The 18754-nt window shown below is 49.0% G+C and overlaps 1 protein-coding gene across 1 annotated transcript in view; it reads left to right on the plus strand.

Moving 5' to 3' along the window:
- Positions 1–981: 981 nt before the first annotated feature.
- Positions 982–18754, plus strand: part of Chat (choline O-acetyltransferase) — a 57442-nt gene continuing 39669 nt past the window's right edge. Inside the window, exons 1-6 of the mRNA XM_028878377.2 lie at positions 982–1182; positions 3208–3311; positions 7255–7446; positions 8091–8209; positions 9569–9622; positions 17702–17882. Of these exons, the coding sequence (XP_028734210.1) occupies positions 3246–3311; positions 7255–7446; positions 8091–8209; positions 9569–9622; positions 17702–17882 (612 nt within the window). The 5' untranslated portion in view covers positions 982–1182; positions 3208–3245. The remainder of the gene's footprint in view (positions 1183–3207; positions 3312–7254; positions 7447–8090; positions 8210–9568; positions 9623–17701; positions 17883–18754) is intronic.

Raw genomic sequence — 18754 nt, forward strand, 5'->3', positions numbered from 1 at the left:
GGAGACCAGTCGCCTACGGGTCTGACTTTTCTCAGTCATGCCAGTTTGAATGGAGAAGGGAAGGAATGTGGATGGGAGAGCTGGTGCCAATCCCTAGCCCTCCCTGTCCTGAATAAAAGTGGCCATTCAGGGATGTCAGGGAAGTTTCCCATCCTTCATTTCCCATGGTGGAGGCCCAGGCTGTAGGCAGTACACCCATTGCTGGATCCTGCTGTCTGTCCGTGGAGCCCTCAGATTTCAGAGTGGAGAAGCAGTTGGGTTGGGGTAAGCTGTATGTGTGTACTGGTGTGTGTGTGTGTGTGTGTGTGTGTGTGTGTGTGTGTGTGTATGTGTGTCTGTCTGTCTGTCCTTGTCTGTGGGTCTGCTTGTGATATATATATATGAACAAGGGGGGTACTTTGCCTGGGAGAGGTGTCTGTGGGCCTTTGGTTGAGTCCCTAAACAATCCCTGCCTGCCATCAGAGTGGACCAAGTCTATGTTCCCTTGTCTCCTCCTCCCTCCCCAAAGAGCCTGCAGGAATGCCATGGTAAAAGAAAGGAAAGGAGGTCCCCGAATGGCCAACACAGTCATTAATTATAATATTTAAAGGGCTGCAGCAGGGTCCCAGTCTGGTCTAGCTTGTTAGGAGGGGCAAATTTTCTTCTGACCCAAACACTGCAGGGTTCTCCATAAGCAGCTACACAGGAGACCATGGGGATGGGGGATACAAATGGGCACTGTGGAAGGCTCCGGTGGAGCGATGGGCATTAGTAGGACAATGTTCTGTGCCCCTTTCCAGGGCCTAAATGCGATGCCAGCTCACGAACTCATCCGGGAAGCTGTCCGAGACAGGTTTTGAGGACAGAAGAAGGGAATCGCAGGGCGGGGCGTGGGGTGGGGGAAGCAGAGGACAGTGAGGAGGAAGAGGGAGGGAGGGACGGGGGAGGGAAAAAAAGAGAAGGAGAGGGAGGAGGAAGGGGAGGGAGTTGAGAGAGGTGGGGCTGGTTTGATTGCTGTCAGTAGGGCAGCTGCTGGGACCCGGCAACGTCGTCGTCGGAGGCTCTACTACGGACCTAGGCAGCGGCCCCAATCTCTGACGCGGCTGCCACCCCCTCCCTGGTCCTTCTGGCTCACATAGCCGCCTACAGCCCTGCTTGGTGTGGAGCAGCGCCGGTTCGGCGCAGAACAGCCCAGGAGAGCAGGTGAGGAGGGCTGGGCATCCGTGCGCTGGCTGCTGGCGCGAAGAGCTGAGCCACGGAGCGCCTCAGATGCAGGCACTGTCCCTCCGGAGGAGCTGTCCACGGAGGGACAGCTCCCAGGAGATTCTCGGAGTCCTCAGCGTCCCAGGCACCAGTGGTCGTCGGGGTACATTCAGGAGACTGCGGGATTCTGCTTCCCGGATGCCTGGGCTGGGAGGGTTTGATAATCAGGGCTGAGGACTCCCCTGATCTTTACTCGCCCACCTATGTTGTTTTTACTTCACCTACCATCTACCAAGCCCAAGGTCTGTGGTTTTGGTGTCCAATACCAGGGGCTGTTGCTGTCATCCCTGGGCCCCAGTTTTCTCCAACCATCCTTGGGAAGGTAGGGAGTGCCAGAGGGGCAGGTGATACTTCTGCAAGAGTGGAAGCACGGAGAGCCTGGGCAGCCAGATCAGACTGGCGGTGGGCCTTCACGGCAGAGCAGAGACCTCTCCCAGTAGCCCCCCACATGCCAAGCCAGCAGAAGCAGAAATGGGATGGTACCAAACCAGGGGAAGATAAACACATACAAACTCTTTAAGCCTGGGCAAAGGAGGTAAAGAGGAAGGAGCCGGGGCTTGGGGAAGACAAGGGGACACCCATCAGCATGGCAGCAGGCAGGGGTCCATTCTCCTCTCCAAGATAAGAAGTCCTCTGAAGGCTGGCCAGTGTTTTCCCCTTCCCACTCCTTAGATGGCACAAGAGGAAGCATTGGCTGAACAATCTGTAGAGCCTTTATCAACTTGACCTTGGCTTGGTTGACCCCCTCAAAGTAATCAACAGAACATCCACATCTTCATCGGCAATTTCTGGGCACGGTTGGGCTCAAGGACTATTGTATTGGAAGTGCCCTGTGCAAACCTCCAAAGCCTTTACGTTCTCTGTTCAGTGGGGCCAGGCATTCCCAGACTTTTTTATCCCTGAGTCTGGTTCTTCCACCTTTCTGATTGGCCTCTCCCCAGGATGAGCTGAGCCTTCTGCCAGCACCTGGCTGTGCTTGACTCTGAGAGAGAGGCCGCTGCTGCTGCTGCTGCTGCTGCTGCTGCTCCCCCAACAAGCTAAACAGCAGCGTTAGCCTCTTGGGGGGAAATAAAGAGTAGGTTGGTAGAAATCTTGACTGTGCGTCTGTGCAAGTTTTGGTTTAGTGGGGGGGGGGCGGAGGATGTACCCCACAGCCCTAAAAGATTGGCCCCTGTCGTTCTCAGCCTAGTTTATTTCTACTGCACCTTCCAAATTAATGTGCCTTTCCCAGGTCAGAGACCCTAGAGGTCTTGACTAGCTATCTTTCAGTACCGTGTCCTTCCATATTCCCATGGTACCCAGAGACTACCCAAGTCACCACTCTGCTAGCAGACCCCAGAGTCCTTGAGCAGCCCAGAATGTCACACAGAATTCAGGGCCTTAGAAGACTGGAGGGCACTCAAGCATGCACACACACATATTCAAACACACACAGGCAAGGGGAGAGCTTTCTGAACTCACATCCTCTCTACTCCATACCTGACCCAGGCCAGGCATCCTAGAGGAAAATCTGAACATAGTTGGTATAGTTTTGCCCTTGAGGAGCTACAGTGTTGGGTAAAAATTGAGACCAGCACAGTGTGTATCAGGTGAGTTCCAGGCAAACCAAAGCTAGTGCTCTGATCCTGCTAGGTTGGGAGTGGGCAAGCCCAGCCCAGGTCCTCCCAGTGCTACTTGAGGTGGTCAGCTAGCCTTGAGTCACAGCGGCTTCAAGAAGCAGGTTCCAGCTGGTGGCTCAAGGCAGGATTCATTCCCCCTCTGCCCCCTGCCTCTGGATTCAGAGAAGTCACTGTGGTCAGGGGCACAGGACAGAGGTCTGAGATAGCAGTCACAGCAGCACTGAGTTCCCTACACACCAGCGTCAGGCTCTGGCCTCTTTCTAGTATGGAGGCAAGGCTATGGGAGGTGAGGGATTCATTCTGGCCTAAGTGGCTTTCTGTGATACCGCTTCTTCTCTGTTCTAAGGTCCATAGTTCTGCTACTCTGGAGCAAGAATCACCAAGATGCCCATCCTGGAAAAGGTCCCCCAAAAGATGGCTGCCAAACCTTCTAGCAGTGAGGAGGAGCTGGTAAGTAACTTTTTGATCCATGTGTCTTATCCCCGATCTCTCCTCTCACACACTCTTATTCCCAGAACAGTCCTGGGTGGCACTGGCCCCTCGATTGTCCCCCAGCTCTGTATTCTCTTGGTCCAACAAGCTAAACAGCAGCTTTAGCCTCTTGGGGGGAAATAAAGAGTAGGTTGGTAGAAATCTTGACTGTGCATCTGTGCAGGCTTTGGTTTAGTGGGGCGGAGGATGTACCCCACAGTTCTAAAAGATTGGCCCATGTCGTCCTTAGCCTAGGCAAAAGGCCAGACTGCAGCAGCCCCATCCTGTTCTTCAGAGGAGTCTGATTGGGCCTGAAGGGCTAGGAGCCCCACTACTGGAGTTTTAAGGCAAAAGCCCCAGCTCTGGTTCTAGTAGTTCCAAAAGCCTAGACTGAGTCATCTGTCCTCAATATATCAATTAAGCTGGCACTGTGGTAAAAAGGCAGAAGAAAGAGACTTAATCAATTGACACATTGGGAAGATGAACAGGTAAAGAAGTCCAGGGATTCTAAATCTATCTTCAAGGCCTGGCCATAAACTGGAGTTTTTAGAGGAAGAATTGGCATAGGAGCAGAAACACATACAATTAAACAGTCGTGATCCAGACTTAAGATGGGGTCTGGTTGGTCATTATGTCAGCCATGATTCCGCAAAGTAGTCAGAAGAAGTTTCTTCTATGACCATTCAGGGGAAGCAGTTTGGTTTTCAATGTTTTCCTGGTCCAGAAGGAAGCTTCCTTATTATGAATAATTACCCTGATTTGAAGGATTGTCTGTTCTGTAAGGCTTCAGATGGTGCTGTTTGTGGAAGGGCAAGGTGTTGAGAACAATGGCTGGAGAGGTTTAGGTACCTTTGGAGGGTCTGGGGCATTGGAAAATCTGTGAGAGATGGTTAAGTTTCTCTTTGTTTTATTTTGGGTTTTTTTTGGGGGGGGGGAATAGGATTTCTCTGGGTAGCTTTGGCTGTCCTGGAACTTGCTCTGTAGACCAGGCTGGCCTTGCACTCAGAGATCCACCTGCCTCTGCCTCCCAAGTGCTGAGACTAAAGGTGTGCACTACCACCACCCAGTTACGTTAAATTCCTCTTATCTTTGTCTTTTCAACCATGTAGAGGGGTGAGTTAGGTTTGGTATTGCTGCTGTTGTCTCTTCGTTGTTTTTTGTTTTGTTGTTTTTGTTTTTGTTGTTGTTGTTGTTTTTAAAGACAGATACTCCTTGAGTGGTTATCATGCCTACATGCAGAATCAGGCAGGAGTCTGGCCCAAAGTGGAGGACATTCAAAATGAAAGCAGAGGTGCCAGGCTTTCGTCCCATTCTTCATTCCCTTGTGGGCCACATGAGGAGTCAAGGCTTTGGGGGCAAAAGCGGCTTTTGCATGCCAGCCATAGCTTCAGGCTGCTGGGGAACGCAGATGACCATACCTCTTAATCTGAAGTCCAAGGGGGAGGCCCTGGCACCAGTCAGGCACCATCTTCCTCACCTTTCCCCAACCTCACTGTACCCCAAGTTTTACTTCAGATGGCTTCGAGTCCAATGTGCTTGCCTAGGCAAGGCTGAATCCCCTTCCCAAGCCCTGGCACATCCCAGCTCCAACTGCTGCCACTGGCTCAGCCCAGGAGCATTAAGCATCATCTTTTCCACTGCTTTGAAACAACACTACCTTCCCTGGGCAGCCTCCCTGAGAAGGCATCCTCCCTCCTGCTGCATCTAACCTTCCAGAGATAGAGCAGTGCATCTCAGTTCAAGTTCCTGCATGCGCTGGTCCCTCTACCACACCCTTCTCGCCGATCTGCCTGGCCCTATCAGAACTTTCTGTCTTCTGTCCTTGAACTTGCTCCTTACATTGCCCAAAGTTCCTTAGCGGACCCATGCTTCTGCTGCTACAGCCCGTGGCATGTCCCTCTTCTCCCCCTGCATTGGGATGTAGCTTCCTGGAGGGCAGGCTCTGTCTCTCCACTGTCTCTAAGACCAGTCCAGAGCCTGGTTCATAGGAGCCATCCAGGAAACATGCAGACTCCAGGATTCCGAGTCTTCACAAGGTTGCCAGAGGTCCGCAACAGTCAGGGGAGGAACCATGCCTGGAGCTGAAATGCCTAAACTGAGATTTGTTCATCTTATCCACCACTGTTTCCCTTCCACCCAGGCTGGACCACAGCACACTCTGGTCAAAGCTGCCACCACTCTTGACCAGACCACCGCTTGCTCTATGCTTTCTGGAGATATTTGCCTGCCCCATCCACACAGATCCCATAAATATAAGAGGAGGAACAAGAGTGGCTGAGGGGGGGAGGTCAACCTGGCTTGCTTAAAGCCGGCTAAACAACGTGGGGCATTGGCCAGGCCCACTCTTGCATTTGTCACGTTCCCCAGGACAGCAGCACCAGAAGCTGGTGCTGACACTCCACCTCCAGCTAGAGTAGTGAGCTGCAGAGACAGGACCAGACAGGTGGGACTTACTCATCCATCAGTGCTTCTTCTGCCAACACCCAGGGCTGCCTCAGGAGAAGACAGGTGCTTTCAGCGGCCCACCAGGGTAGGTGAGCCCTCGACTACCCTACAGAAACTTGACTCACCACCTCACAGACAAGAAACCCTGAAGAAGGGCACCCTGCTGTGTGCCAACAGTTTAAGCAACAGCAGGCATTAAAGATCTGCTTCTCTGTTATCAAGGGTTGAGAGAGGGAAACAGGAGGGAAGAGCAGAAAGGTTGTGAGAAGAGGAAAATCCCAGAGAAAGGAGGAGAGGTGAACTGGGGGTGTAGCTCAACAGGACTGCCAGCCTAATGTGTGCAAGGCCCTGAGAGAGGGGAGGGGAGAGATGGGGAGGGGAGAGAGGAGGGCAAAGGATGGTGGTGGGGCGGGGGAGTCGGGAGGCGAGGGGAGGAGGGAGAGGAGGGGAGAATGCACATTGACTATGTGACCTAGGATTAATCTCTCCACACTGTGGGTTAGTTTCCTCACGTGTACTGACAAAACCCCCCACCCTGGCTATGTGACACATGAAGACATAAGCACACAGACCCTTAGCCCACCATGCCCGTGTGGGAGGAGTCCAGGGGGGTTCCTTTCTGACTCTCACCTCACCTGGAGCCCAGAGACCACAGGCTTCTTCTCATAATTCCCTTTGGAGGGATAAGGCCAGTTAACCAAACCTGACATACGTCTACGGGAGCCAATTATTTTTCTCTTTCGTTCCCTTGGGGTCCAGGAGGCAGGAAGATTTGTTGTTTGTGTCCTATGGGTGAAATGACTCGAGGCTTGGAGAGATCTGGGCAGGAAAGACCTCCACTGTTCCTTATGTGGCTCCAGTTCCCACATGGAACCAGTCCTCTGCCTGGGTTTCATACCTGGCAGTGTGAAACAAGAAGCGCAGGGCAGAGCTACCCCCTACCCCCAGGAAGCCATGTCTCCACGCAGAGCTGTCTTCATCCATGGGGCTCTCTCTAAGAGAGCACACACCCCCTGGAGCACCAGCTGGGAAGAGCTCCCCCATGAAGAGTGACCAGCAGTCAGCAATCTCGCCAATGATCTTTCATCCCAGACCCATCCTTTACGGGCTGTAAGCACGCTCACATCTGTCATCCCTTCCGTCTTGTGAGAGGATCATTTTTCATATGAAAAGCTGGGCTCTTGCAGAGGGAGAGACTTTCCCAAGGACGTACAACTGACCAGCAGCAAGGTCAGGGTGTGAACCTGGGCCTGTCATCTGCCTTCTGTGCCTTCCTGAGACCCAGGGACAGTACAGGGGCAGGGACAGCAAACAGGAGGACCTTTGATTTACAAGTCTGCTGAACTAAGCCCGGTAAACAGATTCCAGAATGGGGAATGTGGATGGGACAGAATGGGACATGTCCTGGCGTCAACTCAAGGATAGGTATGGGCCATATTAAGGAAGGGGAGTGAGTGCCATGAACCCTCTTTTCCAGGACCTACCCAAATTGCCAGTGCCCCCACTGCAGCAGACACTGGCCACTTACCTGCAGTGCATGCAGCACCTGGTGCCTGAGGAGCAGTTCAGGAAAAGCCAGGCCATCGTGAAGCGGTTTGGGGCCCCTGGTGGCCTGGGTGAGACCCTGCAGAAAAAGCTCTTGGAGAGGCAGGAGAAGACAGCCAACTGGGTAAGGGTTGCTGGACAGAAGCTGACAAGAGATCCCTGTGGGGGACGGAGGGAGAGGAGAGGATGTGGGTGAGGCCGATAGGTGAGTGGGATTGGGGGGAGATTGGGATTGGACCATAGAGGGGAACAGACCGGTAGCATAGGTTGGGTAGCATAACAGAGGAGAGAGGCAGGCAGGATGGAAGATAACGGGAAAGAGAGGGACGCAGAATGTGAAAGGTGAAGGAAGACAGAGAGGTGAGAGACTGGGAGAGATGGGGCCCAGAGCTAGGGACAGGGACGTGGAAGGATGGGGATAGAGATGAGCTCAAAAGGTAGAGTGCAGTGACTGGCAGGACTGAGGCGTGACAAGGACCTACCGGTAATGCAGGGATGTATCATTGAAGATGGGGACAGAGGAAGGAATAAAGAGAACAATATGGGGTGGAGATGAAGGGCAGGCTTGGAAGACTGGGGAGTTGCAGGTTCAGCACATAGCTGGAGCTTAGTGCATTTGTGGAATGACTGAAGGATCCACAGGGCAGGGGCGGTGCTGACCCAGGGTAGTCGCAATGGGACTGATGACTTCTGCTAGCACAGCTCCTGATCAGGAGGGGTGCGTAGGGGGTCAGATGTAACGTGCCCCTCCCCTGTGCTCCCTGGCAGGTATCTGAATACTGGCTGAATGACATGTATCTCAATAACCGCCTGGCCTTGCCCGTCAACTCTAGCCCAGCTGTGATCTTTGCTCGGCAGCATTTCCAAGACACCAATGACCAGCTAAGGTAAGGCCACGGTGCCACTGGGTGTGCAGCAGAGGAACCCACCCGAGATGAGGAGCCTGACCTCATGCCAGAAAGCAGAGGCCAGAGCTTGTGCATTGGCTGAGCTTTCGGGGGCTCGGGACATTAACTCCCAGCACCATCAGGCCAGGAGGGAGGTTAGACATGGTAGTGCTCAGTAATAAACACACAGTCTTGCCCCAAACACATTCTTTTTCTTTTTTCTTTTTTTTTCTTTTTTCTTTTTTTTCTTTTTTTTTTTTTTTTTTTTTTTTTTTTTTTTTTTTTTTTTTTTTTTTTTTGATGGCACTAATGGGGGCCATGGACCCCAGGGACCCACACAGTGGTTTTGACCCGGCTGGATCTGTGAGCTGTCATTTAAAAGTAGTCCCAGCTGGGACATGCTGCTCCAGGCGCCTGAGAGTTTCCTGTGCCCCCTGGAGCCCTGCTCCAAACAGACTCCAGGAGGAGGGACGTCCCTCCCGCCAGCACAGCTGCCATCTGCTGCAATTTCAGAGCTCAGTGAGCTGCTGGAAGGGCCTCTAGGTGCACTGAGGATGGTGGCAGTGGTGGCGAGGGCCAGGGGAGAAGGGCCCCCCTTTTGGAGTCTGTCAGAAGTTCATCCTCTTACTATCCCAATAGGGTGAACAGAGGCACAGCCCAGGCCTGGCTCCCACTTGCCCCCCTCTCCCCTAGAAGGAAGAACGAGGATGGATGGATTCTGAAGACAATTCTCCAAATTGCATCTGAGGGACATTCCCCCCCCCCCCCGTATGCAATTAAGTCAGGTCTCGTCATCCATGGCCAGTTAAGAGAGCACTGTCCCCTGGCACCGGTCCCCGAGGCTTTCCTCCCAGGACTCACTTTCCTTTTCATTAGCCACTAAAAGGATCCAAATTGCAGGCTTGCCCCAGGAGACAGCATTTCCCAGAAGATCCAGCCAAGGGGCTGGCCTTGCCCAGGGGTACCCCACCCCTCAGCTTCCCTCTCCTGCCACTCACTCCGCCACTCCTTCAGACACCTCTTCCTCCTCCAGGTGATTCTGGCTTCCTCTCCCCACGCCCAGAGCTAAGCCATTCTCAGCCCTCGCCAAAGGGCCATTTGTAATCCGAGGCTGGGGTGGAATGACAGCCTGGGGGAGGGGCAGCACGCCCCACATCCCGTGAGTGCACACGGGGGCCTGTGTAAGGCAGGCAATAGATGGGCGAGTCTGAAGCACAGGGAGAGGCGGGAGCGCGCTGGCGCTAAGGAAGCGGGGGTGGGGGGTGGGGGGGAGTTCAGAAGGAAAAAGGAAAAGTGAGAGAGTTGGGGGGAGGGAGAGCTGGCTCACAAGACTCCTCCTGTCTCTCCATGTCCCTGCAGGTTCGCAGCCAGCCTCATCTCTGGTGTGCTCAGCTACAAGGCTCTGGTGGACAGGTAGGCCTGGCGCCCAGCCTGGGACGGGGGTAGGGTCCTGCTTGGCCATCTCCTCCCACGTCTGTCTCCCTGCTGAGGCATTACAGGGTGCTAGGGAGAGCACACCAGCCGTGTGGTGTCCCTTGCCCACTGCCCAGCATCAGGACGGCTTTAAGGAAGGCTCTCCTGGCCATTAAGCATTCCTTCCTCTGACCTTTGAAAGTGCCCCTCCCTCCCAACCTCCGCTTTCCTCCTGTGGTGTGAACTAGACAGTTTGGGTCTGGAGATCCCGGGAAGGCAGTGTTAGGGAGGGGTGTTGAAACGGTGCCAGCAGGATGACAGTCTCCCCATTGGCAGCCTTGGGGTCCACATGCCCACCCCAGCTTAGCGAACATAGGCTCCTCCTACAGGGGGTGGGGGCTGCTCCGGCAGTGAGTTCTCTGTTCTAGGAGGAAGGTCCCCCTCCTAGTCAACCCCAGGGCACTAGGGACACTGGGGAGAGCAAAGAGCCACAGGTGCTGGAAAGAAGGAGGGGTCGACAGCAATGTCCCAGGCATAGATGAGGAAGTGAAGCTCCGAGAAGTTTAGTAACTTATCCATGGCCACACAGCTGAGACACGGAAGGGCAAGGGGTGCACAGGGTAGCCTTCCCTCTCTGGTCTGTGTGGATCCAACCTTGGGACAGACGCTAAGACATACATTCTCTCTGGGGAAGAGGGGAAGAGGGTCGAGGCTCCGGCCCTGGGGTCAGCACGATTGAGTCTGAATTGTTTAAGCCGGTGGTGGGAGCGTTGGCTTGGGGCCAGTCTGATAGCTCTTTTTCCACACCGAGCTGCCAGGCCTGTGGGCTGCCCTTTCTTACCAGGCTTCCAGGGCTCCTTCTGGAACTCACTCCTCCATTCACGTACCATCTCTGTCTTCAGAGAGCTTGTGCCTTTCAGCACCCTTGCTTGCAGAGTAGAGGAGGGACGATTCCGACCCCGGCAGCAGAGTGCAGGGACCGTGGAGCCAGGCATTACCAGCAGGCTTGACCCCCGACTCTCACATGAGTATGCAGATACATGTGTATCTGTGAGCACAGTTCATGCACACACACAGACACCTATTTCCATACAAGCCCCCACAAAGTTTCCTGTGCCCTGTACTTGCAAATATCACAAGGTTGCAACATTTGAAAGAGTGCCTGGCTAGGACACTCCAGTAATCATTCACTTTCCAGTGTGTTGATGTGGGAAGAGAACAAGAAATTAGGCCTCTTACCTGCTCCCAAAAGGTTCACAGGTGGATACAAAATAAAACCCCATTCCTTCCCCGAAGCCCAGGCCTCCCCACTGGGGCATCTCCTGGTCACTACAAAGGGGTCCAGTGAGCTTTGTATGTTTCTTCCATGTGCACTCATCCCTCAGCCATCCTGCCTTCTCAGAACAGGCAGTAGTACAACCTGGACTGGCAGATCCACAAGTCTCTTGGGGTCACTCTTTCTTCCTCCATGACATCCACGCTGCTTAGAAGTGGCTACCACCTACCCCAGCTGGTTCCCAAACATCTTCCTTCTTGCTGGCCCACATTATTTTCACACCTTGCCTGCAGCCTTCTTCCTGGTGCTTTCTGGGACAGACTTTGATCCTTTCCCTACAGAAGCTAGGCCATTAAAAAACAAAACAGGATAGGACATGCTGGGAATACAGTTCAGTTGTAGAGCACTTGCCTTACATGGGTGAGGCCCTGGGTTTAGGCCTTAGTACTAACAAAAGCCAAACCAAACCACACACACACACACACACACACACACACACACACACACTCCAGTGCTGGGAATGCTGTGTTTCTGTGATGGTGTGTATGCTTAGCATGGGCGAGGCCCTAAGTTCAACCCTTAGCTCCAAAAGAAAAAAGCCAGTGTAATTCAAATCATGCTCCTGCATGTCAAAGCTCCAGGGGCTTTTTAATGCACCAAGCATAGGGTGCCAACTTCTACCCTGCCCAGAGGCTGTCCCTGCCCGTTTTGTAGCCTTTTCTGTGCACTTCACTCAGTTGTGACCCTGCTGGCTTACTTTCTGCCTTCCACTGGTCCACTGGTAAGTCTCAAACTATCTCTGGAGAAGGGTCTCTATTTTCAAATTTTGTAGTGACTACTACAAAAAAGTAGTCACTAGACCAAGTTTATGAAATACAGGACAGCATGTTTTAGTATGGAATTCAGTTAGCATAAGATCTCACCATTGCTAAGGTGCTTTTGGATCCTGTCACTCATCTCACCACAGGTCGGTCATGAAGTTGCCATGCAATAGCTTCATTTTGCAGGGCAGCGCTGTGGGCACTCCACCTAGCCCACCTGCCTGGAAGCTTTTTACCCTTTGGGCTCAGTTCAGTCAAGCAGGTCTTCATAAGACTTCCCCTTAGCCCTGGACTCCTGCCCCTGCCGGCCACTCAATATGCCTGAAATTCTCCTGATTGCCGATTTGCGACGTGCACCCCAGCAACACATTCCAGGACCCGTACTCTGAAAAGAAAGCTGCCTGAACACATTTGAACAGCATGTATAAAGGAGAGAGAAACAGACAGACAGAGAGAGACAGAGACAGAGAGACAGAGATGAGTGGAGGGGGAGCTCAGGAAAGTAGGAGGAAGCTATAAATGCTTAAAGTGCCCCCCCGCCGGAAATATACTTCTTCCACCAAGTCTGTACCTCCTAAGGGTTCTATAATCTCCCCCAAATGGTGACATCAACTGGAGGTCAAATGTTCAAATACATGAACCTATGGTGGAGCATTTCTCATTCAACCCACAGAAGACATATATGGGACTTAGTGGATGGATGGATGGATATTTAATAGAAAGATTTATAAATGCATGTTGATGGATGGATAGTGAATTGATAGACAGATGAATGGATGGGTTAATGCAGTGGTTCTAAACCTTTTTAATGTTGCAACCCTTTAATGTAGTTCCTTATGTTGTGTTCACCCCAACCATAAAATTATTTTCACTACTACTTCATAACTGTAATTTTGCTATTGTTATGAATCATAATGTAAATATCTGTGTTTTCAGATGGTCTTAGATGACCCCTATAAAAGGGTTGTTTGACTCCCCAAATGGGTTGTGACCTACATGTTGAGAACTACTGAGTTAGTGCGTGATAGTGGTATATGAATAAATGAATGCATTGATAGTAGCTGGATGGATGACTAGATAGTGCACAGATAGACATATGATAGATTAGATGATAGGTGGATGGATGCACCAGGTTTTTTTCTTTTTGGTCACCAACCAGTTCCAAAATCATGACATGGAGACTTATTGTTTGTTTGTTTGTTTGTTTTGGTTTTTCAAGACAGGATTCCTCTGTGTAGTTTTGGTGCCTGTCCTGGATCTTGCTCTATAATCTATGCTGGTCTCGAACTCACAGAGATCCACCTGGCTCTGCGTCCCGAGTGCTGGAATTAAAGGCATGCACCACTGCCGTCCGGCTTATTACTAGTTTTGAATGCTTGTTCTAGCTTAGGCTCCTTTCTAGTTAGCTCTTTTAACTTAAATGAACCTGCTTCTCTTTATCTCCATTTTGCCTCAGGGCTTTTTATTTTTCTTTCCTTCTGTATAGCTTATTTTTACTGCTTCTCATATCTGCTGACTGGAGACTGCTTGACTCCTGGTCCCAAGTGTCTCCCTCCTTCTCTCCTCCTCCTTCTCTCATTCTTTCCTCAAGCCTGGGTTTCTTTTTTTTTTTTTTTTTTTGGTTTTTCGAGACAGGGTTTCTCTTGTGTAGCTTTGTGCCTTTCCTGGAACTCACTTGGTAGCCCAGGCTGGCCTCGAACTCACAGAGATCCGCCTGGCTCTGCCTCCCGAGTGCTGGGATTAAAGGCGTGCGCCACCACCGCCCGGCTAGCCTGGGTTTCTTCTCCTATTTATTCTTTCTGCCTGGCAACCCTGCCTATCTCTCTCCTCCTAACTATTGGCCATTCAGCCCTTTTTTAGACCAATCAGGTGCCTTAGGCAGGCAAGGTGAAACAAATGCAACACATCATTACATAATTTTAAAAAATGCAGTGTAAACAAAAGTAACACACCTTTACACAGTTAAAGTAATATTCTGCAGCATAAACAAATGTAACACATCTTTGCCTAGTTAAAATAATATTCCACAACAGATAGGTGTATGGATGGATGGATGACAGTTGTGGTTGGATGGTGGGTATATATATAGATAGACAGATGCATGGTGGATGTGTAGGTGGTTGAATGGCAGATGGATAGATGCATGATATCTGGGTGGATGGATGGATGGATGGATCAATGGATCGACGGATAGATCGATGGATGGGAGGATACATGGTTGTTGTTGTACTTTGTTTTTTATTCTTTTTGGGAGACCTGCCACCCAGCTCCCAAATTAGTCACACACAATGGCTTATTCTTAGCTATAAATGTCTGGCCTTAGCTTGGATCGTTGCTAGCCAGCTTTACTTAACTTAAAATTATCCCATCTAGCTTTTGCCTCTGGGCTTTTACCTTTCTCTATTCTTGTATACTTTTCTTTCTTACTCTGTTGCTGGTTGTGCAGCTGGGTGGCTGGCCCTTGATGTCCTCCTCCTTCTCTTATTCCTTGCTCTCTTCTCCCAGATTTCTCCCTCTCTATATTCTCTCTGCCTGCCAGCCCTGCCTATCCTTTCTCTTGCTTTGCTATTGGTCATTCAGCTCTTTACTAGACCATCAGGTGTTTTAGATAGACACAGTAACACAGCTTCACAGAGTTAAACAAATGAAACGTAAACAAAAGTCACACACCTTAAAATGATATTCTACAACATTTCCTCCTTTTTGTCTAAATAAAAATAAATGTTTTAACTTTAACATAGTAAACTATATACAACAAAAAAACAATTATCAAGTAGGAATTGCATTTACAGTATTCTGTCCATTTTTAGTTAGCATATTCAAAGAAAATAATGCATTATCTATCCTATCTTAGTGAATCCAAAGTTATACACCTAACTTAGTTTCTATCATAACTAAGAAAAACGGTAACTATAACTATCTAATCTTCAAATCCATCAAAGACCCAGAAGGGTGTAATATTATCTAACAACAGAGACATTTAGCTGCCCAGACAGTCACCCAAAGTTCCTCTGCAATGTTGGGATATCCATCTTCAGCATCATCTACAGGCCCAGAGTATCAGGCAGACTTTTCAATGAAGCAGGAAATTTGAAAGACTATGCCACCTATATTGGCAAAGTTTGTCAGTCACTTTCCTCTGTGTCCTGAAGAATGTCTGGAAGTTTCTCCTGTGAAGCAGGAACCCTGAAGTACCATCCTGCCTAGTTTGGGCAAAGTTCAGAAGTCATGTTCCTGTGGGTCCTGCATGTCCAGTTTATACAACACACTGTCTAACAGTCCAGGCAAGAGCAGCTTCTTGCCCAAATGGCTAGCCTTGCCCCATTGAAAACAAACTCCATAAGGAGTTTTTTTTGATGCCCATCATCTCTGAAGTAAATTGGTACTGCTAGGAGCAGATCTGTCTCATTGTCATGAAAAGCCCTAAGTTAACAAAACATTTTAAATTCCATAGTAGGTCTTTGAAAGGCTTGAAGACCATCTATCTATCTAAAATATATCTCTATATGATCTGGAAAGCATACCTAACATATTTACAATTTTGATTGCTATAAATGACTAACCAATAACCTATGTTCCTGATTATCCTATACAGATTATAATAACAGCTTTCAAAAACTAGAACAAATGAACTTCATAGGCACAAAATCTCAAAAAAATAAAAATATACATACAATATGTTGTAATAAAAATAACCTTAAATTTTTATCAATATACAAAAATCATTTAAGCAAGATAGAAACATATATACAGTGTAAACAAAATAACTTTAAATGTGTATCAATATACCAAAACCCATGCCAATGAAAAGTATCTGAAATTACTAGTTGTCTTTTTGTCCTATATTTCTATATTCCCCTAAATTACAACAAACATCCATAACCCACTAAATAACCAAAAACCACCCACACCCCCCAAACTCTTGGGATAATGGGCATTGTTTTCTCTAAACAAGATTTAGGGGGTCTTCCCTGATCACACCTGATCCATTTTATTCCTAAAGAAATCCACGACTTCTTGTCTCCTGTGGGAACAAAACTTCAAAGCATTTTTTATTTCCATTTGACAAATATATTTTTGACTTGATTTTTAAAGCTAAGGTAGCCCTAAAGTATCTAGATTGATTCAACTTTGCAGTCCTGCTCACAAACCCGTGTCTGCCAGCATCTGTCTCTTGCCCATCAGCCATCAAAAAATTCAAAATCAACACAATACTACACAGGATTCAGATTCCCTGTGTATTTCCCATCTTATGTGGCTTTTTTCTTTTATATTACTTTACTTCTTTCTTTAAAGACTTTATTTTTAAACTATTTCTTTCTTTCTTTCTATGACTGTCCATACCCTTCTCTTTCTGTCTTAAGCCTACACACATTGTTAAACACACTGTAACCTATTCAGAAGTTTTTTACGTCTGGACCTCTTTTATCACATATCTCTAGTCTTTTTTGACTACACAAACAAACTTTAAACTACAAAGCTGCACAGGCTGGGACCTCTGGCTGTGGCAGCTGGCTCTGCCCACTTCTCGGATCATGAAAGCCATCCTAAACCTTGTGGCCTGATTGGAGGTTTGCCTGACCAGGAACTGCACTCAACCTTTCTAGAGCTCTAGAATGCCAATGCTTGCACTGTGGCAGGCATTTTTACTTAGTTGTTTGTTCCTATGCAATGTACTGGCTGCTCAAGGGTGTGACAGCAGGAAGAAACTCTTAAAGGAGCTGTATCCTCCTTTTTCCCCTCAGCTTTCTTAAGCCCTACATGGAAATAAGGCCCCATGTTGGGTGCCAAAATGTTGTTTGTTTTTTACTCTTATATGGGGGCCTGTCACCCAACTCCCAAATAAGTCACACACAAAGGCTTATTCTTAATTATAAATGTCTGGCCTTAGCTTGGCTCATTGCTAGCCAGCTTTACTTAACTTAAAATTATCCCATCTAGCTTTTGCCTCTGGGTTTTTACCTTTCTCTGTTCTTGTATACTTTTCTTTCTTACTCAGTTGCTGGTTGTGTAGCTGGGTGGCTGGCCCCTGATGTCCTCCTCCTTCTCTCTTTTTCCTTGCTCTCTTCTCCCAGATTTCTCCCTCTCTACATTCTCTCTGCCTGCCAGCCCCACCTATCCTTTCTCCTGCTTTGCTACTGGCTGTTCAGATCTTTATTAGACCATCAGGTGTTTTAGACAGCACAGTAACACAGCTTCACAGAATTAAACAAATGTAACATAAACAAAAGTAACACACCTTAAAATAATCTCCTAAAACACATGGAGATAGTGAATGGGTGATAGATGAATGGATGAGTATTTGGAGAGATGGATAAACTGATGAATTGATAGATTTGGTGGATAAAATGGGTGAATGGGTAGAAGGATGACAGCATACGTAATGATGGATTGGTGGATGAATGGATAAAAGGATGGATGGATGGGTAGATGGATGCATGGAATGGACATATCATTTAGAAACCACATGACAAAAAGAACTTCCTACTTTGAACTTTGAGAAGGTTTCCAGAAGAGATAATGCAGAATTGGCTCTTGAAGGAGGAGTTTTCTAAAAAGACAATAAGTACCAGGGTAGAGGTAAAGGTGTGCCAAGAAAAGATTGATGTAATCAAAGGCACAGGGGATTTAAAAGGCAAAAATTACACATGCATTGCCTGAGACTGTGGTGAGGATGGAGTTGTAGAGGTTTGGGGAAATTGTGAGGTGCTCCATGAGTCACAGAAATGGAACATTCCATTACTTCACAAAATGAAGATGAGCTCTGCCATAGTGCAGTTGTAAGTTTGGTATAGCTTTAGCCTAACCACAAGAAAGTATAGGGTAGTAGCCCAGCGGTAGAGTATTTGGTTAGCGTGCCCTCGGTTTGATGCAAAATCCTTCAAAAAGGAAAAATAAGGTTACCATAAAAGCCACCTCAGTGCCTCTCTCTCCTCCATCCTCTCACCTGCCTGCCTGCCTCTCTATGCTCTCCCCTTCCAGTCACTCCCTCCCCACGGACTGGGCCAAAGGCCAGCTCTCAGGGCAGCCCCTCTGCATGAAGCAGTACTACAGACTCTTCTCCTCTTACCGGCTTCCTGGCCATACTCAGGACACGCTGGTGGCCCAGAAGAGCAGCATCATGCCTGAGCCTGAGCACGTCATCGTTGCCTGCTGCAACCAGGTAAGTGGCCCATTGTCACAGGCTCTCAGACTTGGAGGGGGTGTGGAGCATAGAGTGGCACATATATATAGCATATAGTGCCCATCTATTTCTACTCCTTCACAAGTGTGCATGCACTTGTGTTCCTGATCAGACAGTGAGCTTGGGGCACGGTGCCCCCCAAATAGGATTCCCTACTCAGTCAATCTATTTCTCTCTGACAGCTGTAATTTAAGAATGAATAGAATATTCAGTTAGGGAATGCACCCCCTGGATGCTTATCCCTGAGAAGCTGAGTCAGGCTGGAAACCCATCTAACGAACCTTCATCTTCACAGCTATTCATTCTCATATAGTAAATGTCCTTCCTGGGAACTAGATGGATGGACAGAGTAAGAACTAACAGAAAAGACCTCCCATGTGTAGGACTGTGGGTCCAGAACTTACATTTATTAATTTCATTTAATTATTCACAACGACCCGGTAGAAGAGGCCTTTGAGTCTTCATTGACAGGCAAGAAGATGAGGCTTAGGGAAGCTAATGGTGTGTGTAAGAGGAAGAAGGATTCCAAGTCCTACCACCTGCCCAAGGGCGGGCTCTATATCCTAAAGTTCAGGTTTCCAGACAGTTCTACAGGGCTAGTCTGGGTCCCCATGGCAAGGGAACAAGGTGAGCGTGAAGGCTACCGACCCCTTCCCAGTGCCCACCACACTGTGTATCTTGTATGCTGATGCCTCATAAAGTATTTCTTGTGACAGAAAGTGGGGTTTGGGGATCTTTCTGACTTTTTATATTGAGAGCCTAAGTCTGAAACCATCCCTGCCTCCCTACCCACACTCTCTACTTACTGTCGAATGTTTTCTTCCTGGGCTCATTTCAGGAAATTGTGAGCT

This window comes from Peromyscus leucopus, chromosome 9 (assembly GCF_004664715.2).
Source record: "Peromyscus leucopus breed LL Stock chromosome 9, UCI_PerLeu_2.1, whole genome shotgun sequence".
Taxonomy (NCBI): domain Eukaryota; kingdom Metazoa; phylum Chordata; class Mammalia; order Rodentia; family Cricetidae; genus Peromyscus; species Peromyscus leucopus.